Source organism: Callithrix jacchus, chromosome 12, assembly GCF_049354715.1.
Source record: "Callithrix jacchus isolate 240 chromosome 12, calJac240_pri, whole genome shotgun sequence".
Lineage (NCBI taxonomy): Eukaryota > Metazoa > Chordata > Mammalia > Primates > Cebidae > Callithrix > Callithrix jacchus.
In genome coordinates, this window is record NC_133513.1 from 105,260,904 (window position 1) to 105,277,124 (window position 16,221).

Genomic DNA, 16,221 nt, shown 5'->3' on the forward strand with positions numbered 1-16,221 from the left:
TATAGGTCAGTGACTCTTTTTAAAAAGTGTTTAGTCTGGGCACAGTGGCTCATGCCTTTAATCCCAGCACTTTGGGAGGCCAAGGCAGGTGGATCACAAGGTCAGGAGATCAAGACCAGCCTGGCCAACATGGTGAAACCCTGTCTCTACTAAAAATACAAAAATCTGCCAGGCATGGTGGTGAGCACCTGTAATCCTAACTACCTGGGAGGCTGAGGCAGGAGAATCGCTTGAACCCAGGAAGCGGAAGTTGCAGTCAGCTGAGATCAAGCCACTGCACTCCAGCCTGGGCAACAAAGAGCAAAACTCCATCTCAAAAAAAAAAAACAGTGCTTACTGTGAGGTAAAATAATGGAAGGAAACAGAGGAAACTGGTGGTTTTTGACAAGCACATACATCTGTGACTAATCAAGACCTCTTCCAAGAAAGCAAAAGGAAATAAAATATTAAGTTTCTGCTGTGAAACAGAGCAGAAACAGAGCTTCCTCCTGGCTAATGTCTGGGGTCAGTTCTATCCTCAGTCATGCCCGGGAGACAGCTGGCAAGGAGCACTGCGGCCTCACAGCCAGGATGAGGAGTCTCATCTTATACACATCATAAGCTGTACAGGTCATTGAGGAGCTTGATGACTTGGAAGGGGGGAGCTGAGAGAACACAGCTTTGTGAATCCAACAATGTCAGAGAAAAAGACTGTCACAGACTCAAAATGTTCTGGTTCCATGAACCTGCCAGCTAGGAGTTGTTCGCCAATGAAGCTGAAACAAGAGAAAGGATCATTTTTGAATGGGATCTTATTTACCTCATCTCCTACAGACTCTGCGAAGTTGTCCTCATTGGTCCTTTCGCTTCAATGGCTAAGCTTTTGGTTAACAACATTCATTATCGAGAGGAATTCTTTTAACATCCACTTCTCCACTTGCATTCCCTCTAAAGAGATATTTTAATTGATGGGTATAAATTGTGGGGGAGCTAGGGGAGAGGGTCACATAATGCCTCTACAAAAAGGATTTTCTTCATGTATATTGGTTATAGAGTTAGAGTATAAAGACTGTGCAATTGTGGAAGCGAATATAATCATTCACCAATCCACGAATCAATTTTATTTCAGTCAACCGATCTCATTAAAAATCCCTGCCCCCATTTCTGGGCAAGAAGTGCAAAGGAATTTTAACAGCAAATACTTCTGCCAAGTGTTGAGAGGGTGAACATGTAGAAACAGAACCAAAAATGAAGCAATATTTGCATGTGAAGCCACAGGTACATATTATATACTGTGCAGAGATTTTGAATCTACAAATACCGGAGAGGTAGCAAGTAGTCGGACTCGTGAAACGAGGGCGCCATCTAGTGGCTACTCTCCTGTTCCTGCATCCATCAGCTAAAGACCAACTACAGCCTCGACTCACGGATTTGTACCAAACTGCACAAAATATGCTGGACCCCTTTTAGAAGAACCTGACATGCTCTTAGAAAAGTAAACATAGAAATAATAGCCCTTCGTGGGGCTTCTTAGATGGCAATGCTACAGCTTCATCAATGCCCCAGTGCTTCCAAATACCTGGGCACCATCATGGACAGAAGCTTCTCCCCCTTCCTCTTCTCTGCGGTCAGCTGGCTGGTCCTCTCTTGCACCACGTCCTCCAGTTGATTGGCATACACTTCCAGCTTGCTCATCATACTAGCCAGTATGCTCACATAGCTTTAAAAGAACAGACATTCATGTTTTCCCCTTAGGGCCTCAGTGGAACACAGCTTCCAACTACACATTCCAGGAAAACATCTCTTGCCTTTAAGGTGTCCTAGTTAAGGGTTACCAATGGGCATTGGGGAAGTGACGAAGTGACGATGGCAATACAGCCACGTGACAGGACAGAGCCTGCCTTTCACCAGCCCTCTGAACCTAAGCTGCCTCCTTCATTTCTCTGAGCCTCACTTTACTCATTTGGAAAATGAAGATAATCATACAGACCTCATAACATTGAGGCCCATGTTTTCTAAGTAAAAAGTCAGGATGTATCTTAAGCTTACTTAAGATGTACCATTAGGTTAATTACCCTGATTTAATCATTCCACACAGTATACATATGCTGGAACATCACATGATATAACATAAATATAAACAGTGTTTCACTTATTAATTTAATTTTTAATTTTTATTTATTTTCAAGACAGGGTCTTGCTCTGTCGCCCAGGTTGGAGTGCAGTGGCACAATCTCAGCTCACTGCAACCTCTGTCTCCGCGTTCAAGCGATTCTCCTGTCTTAGCCTCCCGAGTAGCTGGGGTTACAGACATGCACCATCATGCCCAGCTAATTTTTGTATTTGTAGTAGAGACAGTGTTTCACCGTGCTGGTCAGACTGGTCTCAATCTCCTGACCTCAGGTGATCCACCTGCCTCAGCCTCATTTGTTAATTTTTAAAATAATTAAAAAAAAATTTTTTTTAATGTCTGCGCTGAGAAATGCAGAACACAGGGCTATTATGTTAATGCATAGCTGAGGCCAGGTGTGGTGGCTCACTCCTGTAATCCCAGCACTCTGGGAGGCTAAGGCAGGCAGATCACTTGAGGTCAGGAGTTCAAGACTAGCCTGGCCAGCATGATGAAACCCAGTCTCTACTAAAAATGCAAAAATAAGCCAGGAATAGTGGCACATACCTGCGGTCCTAGCTACTCAGGAGGCTGAGGCATGAGAATCACTTGAACCTGGGAGGCAGAGATTGCAGTGAGCCAAGATCACGCCACTGCACTCCAGCCTGGGTAACAGAGCAAGACCCTGTGTCAAACAAAATTGTTTTGTTTAATATTAAAAGAAGAAGAAGAATGCATAGCTGAAGGTCCAAATTAAGAGTAGACATCTGCCGGGCGTGGCGGCTCACGCCCGTGATCCTAGCACTTTGGGAGCCCAAGGCGGGCAGATCACAAGGTCAGGAGATCAAGACCATCCTGGCCAACATGTGAAAACCTCTCTCTACTAAAATTGCAAAAATTAGCTGGGCATGGTGGTGGGCACCCATAGTCCCAGCTAGTCAGGAGGCTGAGACTGGAGAATCACTTGAACCTGGGAGACAGAGGCTGCAGTGAACCAAGACTGCACCACTGCACTCCAGCCTGGCAACAGAGCAAGACTTCATCTCAAAAAAAAAAGAGTAGACACCTGATTCCCAGCCTGGGGCTCTTTCTAGCAACTCAAGCTACCTCTGATATGGTCGTGTCTTCCTAAATTCATGCACCAAAAAATGATACAATTATCCTGGTGTATAGGAAACTACTATTGAGAAAGTTGTTGGGGAGGCTTGCGTAATTGAAGTTATACCTACTAGGAGTGGTGAGTAATTTGTATCGCATAGTCTAGTCCAAATTGATTAGTCTAACCCTTGGAATGCTTATTCAAAAAAGATTCTGAAGCCATGTCAAAACTCCCTGGAAACGAGGGTGTTAATTGATTAGTAATGTCTGAGATGGACAAAGAAGGCAGTAGAGTTTTTAACATCTGATCCATTTTCGTAGCATTTATGAAATAAAGGGAGAGTTTCTTACTCCACCGTAAGCAACATGTAGTACAGTGCTTTGTGTGTGGTAAGCACTGAGTGAGTGTATAAGGAAGGAAGGAAGGAAGAGAGGGAGGGAGGAAGGAAGGTGGGCAGGGAGGGAGAAAGGAAGGGAAGGAGGGAGGAAGGGAGGGAGGGAGGGAGGGATGGAGGGAGGCAGGGAGGGAGGGAGGGAGGGAATGAGTCTCACCGAACCAATCATAGCCATGTAGTTTTTTTTGTTTTGTTTTTTAGAAACAGGAGCTTGTTCTGTCATCCAGGTTGGAGTGCAATGGCACAATCATAGCTCACTGCCGCCTTGACCTCTGGGGCTTAAGCAATTCTCAGCCCCCTAAGAAACTAAAACAACTACAAGCTTGAAACTAAAACTACCACCACACCTGGAAAATATTTTATTTTATTTTATTTTTTGTATAAAAATAAAGGAGATGCAGAATCTCATCATGTTGCCCAGGCTGGTCTTGAACTCCTGGCCTCAAGGGATCCTCCTGCCTTAGCCTCCTAAACTACCAGGATTACATGCATGATCCATCCTACCTGGCAGCTTTAAAGCCCTCATGGTTAACTGAGTGAGAACAAACGCCTGTAGCACATCTAACTCACCCTCTGGGACTGGCCTCTCAACGTTTTCTTGATGGAAGAGAAACTGGGTCTTTTCTCCAGAGATTCATCCCAACATGCCCTCACCATGACCTCGATCTTTTCATTGTCCTTCTCCTCAGGCAGGGAAGGTCGCAGTGGGACTGCTGCGGGCTCTTTGATTCAGTTGATGATTTCTGAAATTCGTATTGGGTTTAGACAGCCGAACATCAGAGCCGTGTGCCACTTACTACACTTCACTTTCAGTAGTAATTGTGCTCTTATGTTTGTGAACCAAGTTTTTAAATAAATAGAACAGATAAGAATTCCAAAGAAATCTGGATATTTTAATAGGAATATCCTGAATCTGCCTGGAAAATGAACAATTCTAATGTAAAACATCTGAACACCCTCCTAATTAATGTTTTCAAATCAAGATTTTTAAAATAGAACTGTGCTAGAGGTGAAGCATAGCTCTACATGATTTCAGGAATGTATAAGCACTTCGTGTTGGAAACCCCCAACGTGCGCTTCGTGCAATTTTGTTAAATATTCCATAATATGCTGCAGAAATGCTATTTTAACAAATCATAAATGTTACCATCATGTCCTGCCTCTCTGTCCAATTTTGTAAACCTAATTTTTCCCCCTTCTTCATTGGGATTACAGGTGTGAGCCACCACGCCCGGCCTAACTCCTCACTCATGAGTGTGGCCTTCACACTTATGAGATTTCCCTCCCTAGAATACGTACAGAAGGAGGAAATCAGGGGTAACTTTGCAGTAGAGAAATTGACAAACACTTCCCCAGCCAAGTGATCAAGGTCAACGTCAGCAGTAATAATCAGTGAGAAGGACAATTTACCTGTGCCATCATCGTTCAAAACGCATATCCTCCAAACCGTGAGAGAAGAAAAGCAAATCAGACAAATTCCACACGAAAGAACTTCTACAAAATATCTGACCACTTCTCCTCAAGAGTGTCAAGGTCATCAAATATAAAGTCTGAGAAATTTTCCCAGAGAAGCTTAAGGAGACATGACGACGAATGTGGTACCCTGGATGGGATTCAGACACAGAAAAAACAGGCAAGAACTGGGAAATCTGAATAATGTATGGCTGTTAGTTTAATACAATAAAACACACAGGTTACAAAACTGCATAAAATGTCATCTTGTTTAAGTGTATATGTTTAATGCCTAAAAGTATTCTAAAAGTATGTGCATTAAAAAGCCCTCAAGGAGCCAGGTGTGGTGGCCCATGCTTGTAATCCCAGCACTTTGGGAGGCCAAGGCGGGTAGATTACTTGAGGTCAGGAGTTCAAGACCAGCCTGGCCAACATGGCAAAACCCTGTCTCTACTAAAAATACAAAATATTAGCTGGGCATGGTGACTGATGCCTGTAGTCCCAGCTACTCAGGAGGCTGAGGCAGGAGAATTGCTTGAACCTGGGAGGCGGAGGTTGCGGTGAGCTGAGATTGCACCTTCACACTTCACCCTGGGCGACAGAAAGAGATTCTGTCTCAAAAAGAAAAAAAGAGTACCCTGGGAAATTGTGTTTTATTTCCCAAACTAGGTACAATATGAGACATGAGACAGCAATGGCGCCAAAAGCAGAGACTGAAGAATTACTATGGCATATTCTGCTTTCTGTGTTTAGCTCCAAGAAATGCATGAAAGGATCAGTAAAATGATATAGGACTTCGAGAGCAAATTCAAAGCCATGGGTCTGCACTTCAGAGAACACGTGTGACTCACCTAGCAACTTCTCACCAGCTGTTTCCACTTTATAGTCGTTAACCATCCTTCAGTCAGGTTAGCACTGTTGCTCATCTGCTTTGGCTGGGGAGCTTGCTGAAACAGATTTCTGGAACAATTTCTCCAGTTTCCAATGAAGCAGGTCCGGAGTGGGGGCTGAAAATGTGCATTTCTGATGAGCTTCCAGGTGATGTTGATGCTGCTGGTCCAAGGACCTCACGGACCAAGGCCAGGGCTTCTCAAACTGTGGATTTATCAGCATCACCGGGGAGGGTGACAGAAATGCACATTCTCAGGCCTCATCCCAGACCTACTGAGTCAGAAACCCCAAGAGTAGAACCCAACAATTTTGTGTTTTAACTGCCTCCCGGTGATTCTGATACCCACCAAAGTTTGAGAACCATTGGTCTTGTGTGCCCAGAGAATCCATAGCTACTCAGTTCCCAGTACCAGCTTTGTTTGTAGGAAAGTGTCAGGAGTTAATTGAAGAAGCGTGTTTGCCACTGTATTCTTCCTGGTTGCCATCCTTCGGATACACAGTCCCATGTAGCCAGCTCTCGGTTCATTTTGTGAGCTCAAAAATGAGGGGGAAATACACTGATTGTCTACAGTGTCTTCACCTACAGACCCTAATTGGCAAAAACGAGGCAGTGATGGGGCTGAGGGACTGTCAGTGGGCTGGGCTCGGTCTGGGAATATTTGTGTATTTGCTTGATGCCAAAGTCAGATGCACTCAGATTTCGAGTTACCCTTTTTTGGATTAATCTCACCTCTGCCTTGTTTAGACAGAAATTAAAACTGGAATCTGGTCTAAAAGCAATTGCATATCTTTACAATAGGCTCCTGACTCAAAAAGTCTCCAGGTAATAACAGATAATGATCTAAAGATGAGGCTTCAGATAAGCCACTGGGGAGAGGCTGGAAATGGTAGTCAAGGTAAGAAACAAAATCCAGAGAGAAAGTGGGCTGAGTTTACTTAGAAACTCACACTCACATGCCTGCACACACACACTGGTATCCTCTCTCCAAGGAGCCTGAGCTGCTACATGCTACAATCACCCCGGGAGCTTTGAAACCCTGCCACTGAGGCAGCAGCCCAAACCAATGGTAACAGAATCTCAGGCTGAGATCCAAGCATCTGCAGTTAAGAGACAACCCAGCAAGAACAAAAAGCTGGAAAATATCCCTTGTAAGTGGACAAGTGAACAGCACTTATCATGAATTTTAAATATATTTATCTCCTCAATTTCATGGCTAGAAATCGAGCCCGAAGAAACATTCACCCACGTGTGCAAAGATACAGAACTGCGCATTGCAACACCTTCCAAAATGTGTATCAAGTTACCATTTACGGCATATTCTCATAATGAACAATTCTATAGACCTTAAGAAAGAATAGGGCAAATATGTATATAGAAATATGAGGTAAGAAGTGTCCAGGCAGAGGGAACAGTACACACAAAGGGTCTGCGGTAGAAATTTGTCCTTTTTTTTTGAGACAGAGGCTGGCTCTGTTGGCCAAGCTGGAGTGCAGTGGCACAATCTCGGCTCACTGCAAGCTCTGCCTCCTGGGTTCAAGCAATTCTTCTGCCTCAGCCTCCCAAGTAGCTGGGACTACAAACATGTGCCACCACGCCTGGCTAAATTTTTTTGTATTTTCAGTAGATATGGGGTTTCACCATATTGGCCAGCTGTTCTCGAACTCCTGACCTCATGATCCGCCCACTTCGGCCTCCCTAAGTGCTGGGATTATAGGCATGAGCCACCACATCCGGCCAAAAATGTGTCAAAGTAAATCCCCTACTCATTAAGCAGTTTCTCCATGTTCTCCCTGCCCCCAGCCACTGGTAACTACCACCAACCTGCATTCGGTCTCTATGGATTTGTCTATGTTGGAGACGTATGAAGTTGGCCTGTATGACCGAAAGGAGTGAATCATAAGAGATGGCATTAGGGGGTACAGTGGGCTGAATTGTGGGTCCTAAGGAAGATGTCCCCAGAATCTACAAACATTTCCGTATTTGGGAATGGGTATATATATCAGATATGCAAATATAATTAAGTTAAGGATCTCAGGTTGAGGAGGTCATCTGGGATTATAGGGGTGGACCCTAAGTCCAAGGACAAATGTCCTCATAAGCAGCACAGTCAGGAGAAGTACACAGAGGAGGAGGCAATGTGAAGATGGAGCCAGAGGCTGGGGCCATGTGGCCACAAACCCAGGAATGTTGGGGCAGCCATCAGCAGCGGGAAGAGACAGAGTAGGGAACTTTCCCTAGAGGTTTTGGAGGGAGCAGAGCCTTGACAATGCCCTGACCTTAGGCATCTGGCTTCTAGAACTGCCAGAGAATAAATGTCAATGTTTCAAGCCACCAAGCTTGTGGTCACTGTTATGGCCCCCTAGGAAGCTAATCCAGAGGGTCACAGAGTTTACATGGTTTCGAGGCCTTCAGTGGTCTTGTAGGCCATGAAGAGGACTTAGTTTTCACTCCCCAGCTGGGAAGCCAGGGGAGGATTCTGAAAGAGAAGTGACATCATCTGCCTTCTCTTCTAATAGGATCCCTCTGGCTGCTGTAATACAATAAGTTATATAATTTGGGGTCCCTGGATTTTTTTGGTAACCAAAATGCAATTCATTTTCTAATTTTAAAAAAGACTATGATTTTGCATTTTTCTTTAATTTTTTTTCTGAATCTGCTTACTAGGGAAAGAGCAGGAATTTTCAATAAAATATAATGGAATAAACTATAAATTAATAAAACAATTTTTAAAATCAGCATTTCAAAGCTAGCCCACATGACCAAAACCTCCCAAGCAGGCTCTCCTGCTTTACTATCCGGTGCCTCATGGAGGTCACCAAAGGGCCCGTGGTCCCAGAAGTGGATCAGCTCCCTCATCAGAATGGCGAAGCTGTAAACATCTCCTTGTGGGGTACCTGCCCAGAGCAACTCTGGGAGCTGCAGCAGCTCTGGGGCTGTCCAGTAGAGCTCTGCAAAGCAATGTGATGTCCCCACAGAGTGACGGTGCGGCTGGGCAAAACTGGAAGAGGCACTCCTTCACCCTTGGGGCCACAGGAGAAAGGAAGGCATCCAGCACCAAGCCGTCAGTGATTTGAAGAGCAAATAGGGATCCATGTATGTGAATATGGAGAAAATTAGCAGAAAGGACATGCACTAACATTACGGGTGGTTTACTTGAGACTGTAAAATTACAGCTGGTTTTCATGTTCACGTTCCTCCTCTGTATTGCCTTTATTTTCAAAAACAACTGTGGTATGACTCGTAGAGCATAAAATTAACCATTTTAGGCTGGACGCAGTTCATGCCTGTGATCCCAGCACTTTGGGAGGCCGAAGCAGGAGGACGGATTGAGGTCAGGAGTTCAAGACCAGCCTGGCCAACATGGTGAAACCCTGTCTCTACTCAAAATCCAAAAATTAGCTGGGTGTGGTGGTGAATGCCTGTAATCCCAGATACTTGGGAGGCTGAGGCAGGAGAATCCCTTGAACCTGGAAGGCAGAGGTTGCAGTGAGCCAAGATTGTACCACTGCACTCCAGTCTGGGCAACAGGGTGAGACTCCATCTCAATTAAAAAAAAAAAAAAAAAACTATTTTAAAATGAACAATTCGGTGGCAATTAGCATATTCACAATTGCAATTAATGAAACAATTAAGAAACCAGCATTTCAAAGCGAGTTGTGCAACCAGCACCTGTATCTGGCTCTGAAACATTTCCGTCTCTCTGAAGTAAACTCACTTAGTAAGCACTTTCTCCCTGTTCTCCCTACTCGCAACCCCTAGTAACCACCACCAGCCTGCATTCTGTCTCCATAGATTTATCTATCTATTCCAGATATTTTACACATTTACTTTTTTTGCGGTGAAGTCTATAGGCTTATGTCATTTTCAGTCACAATCATTAAAAGAAAATATATATATTAGAGGACGCGGAGGGGGAACTAGGACAGCTGCTAGCAGGTGTCCAAAATTTCTCCCCTTGGCTAGGTGAAGTGGCTCCCCCCTGTAATCCCAACACTTTGAGAAGCCAAGGAGAGCAAATCACTTGAGGTCAGGAGTTCAAGATCGGCCTGGCCAACATGACAAAACCCTGTCTCTATTAAAATTACAAAAATTAGTCAGGCATGGTGGTGTAAGCCTATAATCCCAGCTACATGAGGCGGAGGTTTCAATGAACCAAGATTGCACCACTGCACTCCAGCCTGGGCAACTGAGTGAGACTCTGTCTCACAATTAATTGATTAATAAAATCAAAATTTCTCCCCCACTTTTTCTTTTTGAGACAGGGTCTCTAAAGCCTGGCGTGCAGTGGCACAGTTCACAGCTCACTGCAACCTTGACCTCCCAGGCTCAAGTGATCCTCCCACCTCAGCCTCACATGCCATAACACCAGCTAATTTTCTTTTTCCAGTATAGATGGGGGGTGGTCTGACTATGTTGCCCAGGCTGGCCTCAAACTCCTGGACTGAGTGGTCCTCCTTCCTTGGCCTCTCAAAGTGCTGGGATTTCAGGCATAAGCCACCACTCCCATCCCCCATGTCATTTTATAAAACATCATCCTATTCTATGTTACAGAAACCTCCCAAATTGACACAAAAAAGCTGCTGGTGACATGCTGCTCCAGCAAAAAGGGGATCGGGGCTGAGAATGTTGGGCTCAAGAGAGCCCAGGATGCATGCAGAGGTAAGAATCCAAAGCAGTCAATTAACTGAACAGGTAGGAAGAGTCATCGAACCCCACTAGGCTCATATGGAAGGAAAATCAGCATTGAGGCAGTGGTTTTGTCTTCAGATGCACAGCAGAATCACTTGGGAGCATTTAAAAACCAATGCAGATGCCAAGACCCCACCTTCAGATATGCTGATTCAGTTGAGAGTCGGTCAGGGGTGGTGGGACCAGGCACCTAAAAGACAGAGAACTATGGAGCTGGATTATCTCTAAAATGCCTGGCAGGCCTATGTTCTAAGCTGAGAACACAGAATGAATGTGGGAGGGAACAAAGAGAACTGAAGAGTGGGGCAATAGTTGCTCCAGGGAGCCCAGCTGAGCTAGGTCAAGAACAGGTCTCCAAACCCAGAAATCACCCCACAAACTCAAGCCATCTTGCAGAGACTTCTTTTTTTTCTCATTCTCCTCAGGTGAACAGAACAGCCATGTATCACCAGCTCCAGAGAAAGGCCCACCTGTGGATACCTGTACAGATGAGCAGCGGGAAGCAAAAATGGAGCAAGGAACCTCTAACTCTTCGGCCAAGAGCTAGTGGGTGCAAGATCACCCAACGGTTACCTGAGCGGTCGGTCATTGTCCTATCGTATGTTCTGTGTCCGGCAATACTTGAGTTCCCACAGCCCGAATCCCGACAGCTTCACCTGCAGCCGACCATCCCCCAGGCAGTTGGAAGGTTTCAGGTTGCCATGGGAACCCAGGGGGCTCCTGTGGAGGAAGAACATGCCCTACAAGGGTGACAATGAGCAAATGAGGCAGAGCAGGTGCTGAGGACACTGCTAGAAGAAACCGAGGCAGAGAGACAGGTGGACAGAAACACAGAGAGGCCTGGGGCAGAGGATGTGCCCGTCTCTGTGTTCATTTGTTCAGGAGCCACCAGTATAGCCCCTTGTCCCTGGAGTCAACTGGGGCAGGAACACCCAAAATGGGGAAAACCATTTCCAGCTCCCTAGCATGAAGCCAAGAAGACCAGGCCAGCTTAAAACAAATACATCCTAGTGATCAGGCTAGAAGGAGTAAACCTGGAGTGTTAAATCGCTCCCAAGAAGTCAGGACTAGAGCTGCAATATAAACCCAGGTGGGATTGGCTTGGAAGCCCCGCTTCTTCCAAACCTCTAGATATTCCTGTTTCCTGTGCCCTGGGTGATGGGAGAGGAAAAGGAGAAGAGGGAAGAAGGACAGTCGAAGCACATACTCCCCCAGCACAATTAACCCCAACGTGTAATTACCGTTACACAATCTAGCTGAGAAAGGCAGTGAAGTCCTGCATGGGAGTGGCTATGAGGAGGTCCCAGGAGGAATTGGGTGGGGGGAACATCCTGAACAGAGGAGTGCACCCAGGGACAGGGTCTTGGGCCTCTTGGGCACCAGTGATGTAAGAGTTAGAAAGAGGCTGGGCACCGTGGCTCATGCCATAATCCCAGCTCTTTGGGAGGCCGAGGTGGATGGATCACTGCTTGGTCCTCTTGGCTTCACGCTAAGGAGCTGGAAATGGTTTTCCCCATTTCGGGTGTCCCTGCCTCAGTTGACTGCAGAGATAAAGGGCTATACTGGTGGCTCCTGAACAAATGAACACAGAGATGGGCACATCCCCTGCCCCAGGCCTGTCTGTGTTTCTGTCCACCTGTCAGGAATTCAAGACCAGCCTGACCAATATGGTGAAACCCCATCTTTACTAAAAATACAAAAATTAGCTGGGCGTGGTGGCAGCCTCCTGGGTGATGGGAGAGGAAAAGCTACTCTGGAGGCTGAGGCAGGAGAATCACTTGAACCCAGGAGGGGGAGGTTGTGGTGAGCTGAGATCACACCACTGCACTCCAGCCTGGACCACAGAGCGAGACTCTATCTCAAAAAAAAAAAAAGGTTAGAAAGAAATTATTTAGACAGTTTATGATGGTATGGGAGTCCTCAGTAAGGTTTTCCTTTAAATAAAAAGCAGCTCCCAATCATTTTCTTTTCTAACAAAGAGCAGCCTGTAAAAGCGAGCTGCAGACCTAGAAAGGCAAGCTAGATTTGGAATGATTTACATACGATATATATATTTTTAAAAGGCAAGCTAGAAACTTGCATGGGTGAATGCCTGCCGCTGTGCTAATAGGAAAGAGGCCACCTGGGGACTAGGGATGTTCAAAATGGCGGCTCCATCATCCCTTTTCTTTGGAAACCACGTGTACGGTAAGGAGCAGGCAATAAGGGCCAGCTAGCCAAAGCCATCATTTGCATAACAGAAGATAGGGTGAGGCAGCCGGCTTCCTTATTCTTATGTAAACATCACACCTGGTCCAACCAATCTTTGGGCCCTACTTAAATCAGACACTGCCTCCTCAAGTTAGTCTATAAAATCTGGTCCATTTCTCTGTGGGCAAGAAGCCCCTGGGGTGGGGTGGGGTGGGATAGGGGGTCCTCTCTCTATGAGAGAGAGGGCTATTCTTTCACTTTCTTTTGCCTGTTAAACCTCTGCTCCTAAACCCTCTTCTTGTTAGGAGAGATTTCCTTGGCATATTTACCCCAGACAACAACCAGCTTCACCAGCACAGGGATGACTCTCTTCCTTCAGCAGTGCTGTCAGGCCGAGCCACTATCCCCGCTGAGCCAGAACCATGAGGACAATATTGCTTGTGAAATATGGGACAGGGGCTGGGCATGGTGGTTCACTCCTGTAATCCCAGCACTCTGGGAGGCCGGGGCGGGCAGATCACTTGAGGTCAGGAGTTCAAGACCAGGCTGGCCAACACGATGAAACCCCGTCTCTACTAAAAATACAAAAATTAGCCGGGCATGGTGATGGGTGCCTGTAATCCCAGCTACATAGGACGCTGAGGCATGAGAATCGCTTGAACGCAAGAGGCAGAGGTTGCAGTGAGCCTAGATCGTGACACTGCACTCCAGCCTGGGCTATAGAGTGAGACTCTGTCTCAAAAAACAAATAACAACAACAAAAAGGAAATATGGGATAATACAGAAAACATCCAGGAGAATGGATACATACCTCCACCCCTGCCCCAATCACTCTCCACCTGTTACCCTATGTTTCTTTTTCAAAGCGCCTTGTTTTTAGATGGTAATGTTGAATCTCATTTTGAAATTCAACTCAAGTGGACCTGGAGGGGCCTGGCTGGGGCTGCCTCTGAGACTTCCCCAGGGAGGCTCCAACAGGCTAAGGTCCAAGCTTGAAAGCGGGTGAGAGCTATGTCTAATCCAGAGTTCTCTCTGATTCCAGCAGAAGACCTCTCCATTCAACAGAACTGTCCCTGAAACACGCAAGGCTCTTCTGCCTTCCCCCTGCCGTTGCTAGTGCCAGGCCTACCCCAGGCACGAGATATTTTACAGTCAACAATTTTACATTCTAGGATTTTAGCAGAACTCCTTCCATTAGGGTGAAAACAACATGCTTAGGGGCACTTAGAATCCTGGGTGTGCAATCTTCTCCAAGAGATGGCATGCATGTCCTTATTTTTATTTTCTATCTCGATGGAAATGTATGATTTTTATGTGTATTGTCGGAGAACAAATAGAGCTGTGAAAGGATTCGTTGTATATGTGCTAGACTTTATGCAGCAGGAATAACACAGGGTGGCCGCAGGAGAACAGAAAATTCCAGGGCAGTTACACATGACTGGCAAAAAGGAATTGAAATAGCTGCACAAGCTATTATTTTCAGGGCCAATAAGACCCTGGGAAGAACAACAGGATGTGAGCCAAGCAGGCTAAGACCAACTGGACCCAACATGGTACTGGATTTGACCTAGGGTGTGGTGGCTCATTTCTCATTATAAGCTCATTAACATACTAGGTCACACACACACCAGTGCTACCACAGTTCCGGGAATGACTATATTTGGTGTAAAAATGGGCAGCACTGCAGTTCCCAGAAAGCTCCATCTTTTTCCAGGAATCCACATGAATATTCTACCCCTTGGTTAAAGAAACCCATGAAGGTAGAAGAAGCTCCAAACTCCGTTGCTCGACTCTCTTGAGTCCGCCCGCGCTCCCCTATCTTAAGTGTGTACTTTTCACCTTGCAGTAAATCTCCATACTTTAACTATTTTTTTATTTATCCTTGAATTCCTTCTCACGACGGTGTCAAGAGCTTGCACACTGGCTGGGGTCGAGGTCCCACCAGCATCTGGGGACTTCCCTAGCCTGCCAGTATCAGTTCAATATCTGTCTGTTAGCTACATTTCTTGCCCTACTGGAAATTCCTGGGTGGCAGACAGGACTCCTACCTCTGGGCCCCCTATCTGTACTCTCTGGTAGTTAGCACAGAGGAAGCGTCACAAAAGAGCAAACACAGTCTCTGGAGACAGACTGGCTGCAACTCCCAATGTGCATCTTATCAGCTGGGCAGGTGACTTCACCTCACTAAGCCTCACATTTTTCCTCTTGGAAATGGAGATGATATTATTCCAATATTACTACTATTAAAGTTAAAAATTAATTAATAATGGAGTTAATTGTTAATTATTGAGCTCGCTGTCCAATAGCCACATGAGTATTTTTAAATTTTTAGCAGCCCCTTTATAAACCAAACAGGTGAAATGTATTTTATAATGTTTTATTTAACCCAATGTATTGAAAAATCTTTTTTCAGCAAGTAATCAACATGAATATATTAGCAAGATTTTTTTTTCTTTGGCTAAGTTTACAAAACCCAGTATAAACTTTATAGCACTTCTCAAAATGAACTAGCTACAATTCCAGTGCTCATTATCCACATGTGGCTGGTGGCTATCACATTCAGAGAGTGCAGACTTACCCCATAGGAGTGTTGAGGAAATTAAAGCAAGAAAATGTCCTCTTTTTTTTTTGAGATGGAGTCTGGCCCTGTCACCCAGGCTGGAGTGCGATGGTGCGATCTCAGCTCACTGCAACCTTCCACCTCCCAGGTCCAAGCAATTCTCCTACCTCAGCCTCCTGAGTAGCTGGGATTACAGGCATGCACCACCACACCTTGCTAATTTTTTGCATCTTTAGTAGAGACAGGGTTTCACTATGTTGACCAAGCTGGTCTCGAACTCCTGACCTTGTGATCCACCTGCCTCAGCCTCCCAGAGTGCTGGGATTACAGGCGTGAGCCACCACACCTGGCCCAAAAATGTACTTATTTTAGTATTAGTAATAGAATTATCTGCGATCATGGTAATCCTACTGCTACTACTAACAATCAACATTTACTGGACACCTGTTACAGGGAGGGCATAGCACTAAGCATTTTACATACGTTAGTCCTCCTACAACCCTATGAGGCAGGTAATGATGTTATCTTTACACACCCTGAGGCCCAGGGTGGTTAAGATCACCTGGCCAGTAGGTGGAAGAGTCAGGGTTCAAACCCCAAAGACAACTTCTATGCAGAACTGTCCTTCATCCTCTTAATCCATCAAGACTTCTCGTACTTAGACACGAAGGCCTATTCATAACTCAAGAAGAGTATTATACTCTCCAAACTCCTTCCCAGGCTTGCCCAACTCTGTTGAACTTTTTGGGGACAGGACAATGAGCCTCATTTGTCTGTGCCTCTTACACCCAGAATCAGCCCTGATCCAAATTAGGTGCTCAGTCAATATATGTTTGTTGCCTTGAAATGTCTATGG

At 45.5% G+C, this 16,221-nt stretch overlaps 1 protein-coding gene across 1 annotated transcript in view; it reads right to left on the reverse strand.

Moving 5' to 3' along the window:
- Positions 1-594: 594 nt before the first annotated feature.
- The window catches only part of LOC100406390 (guanylate cyclase 2G-like), a 37,747-nt gene continuing 22,120 nt past the window's right edge, over positions 595-16,221 (reverse strand). Inside the window, 8 exon segments of the mRNA XM_078346863.1 lie at positions 595-633; positions 635-755; positions 1,559-1,699; positions 4,153-4,170; positions 4,172-4,325; positions 8,719-8,874; positions 11,189-11,223; positions 11,225-11,355. Of these exon segments, the coding sequence (XP_078202989.1) occupies positions 595-633; positions 635-755; positions 1,559-1,699; positions 4,153-4,170; positions 4,172-4,325; positions 8,719-8,874; positions 11,189-11,223; positions 11,225-11,355 (795 nt within the window).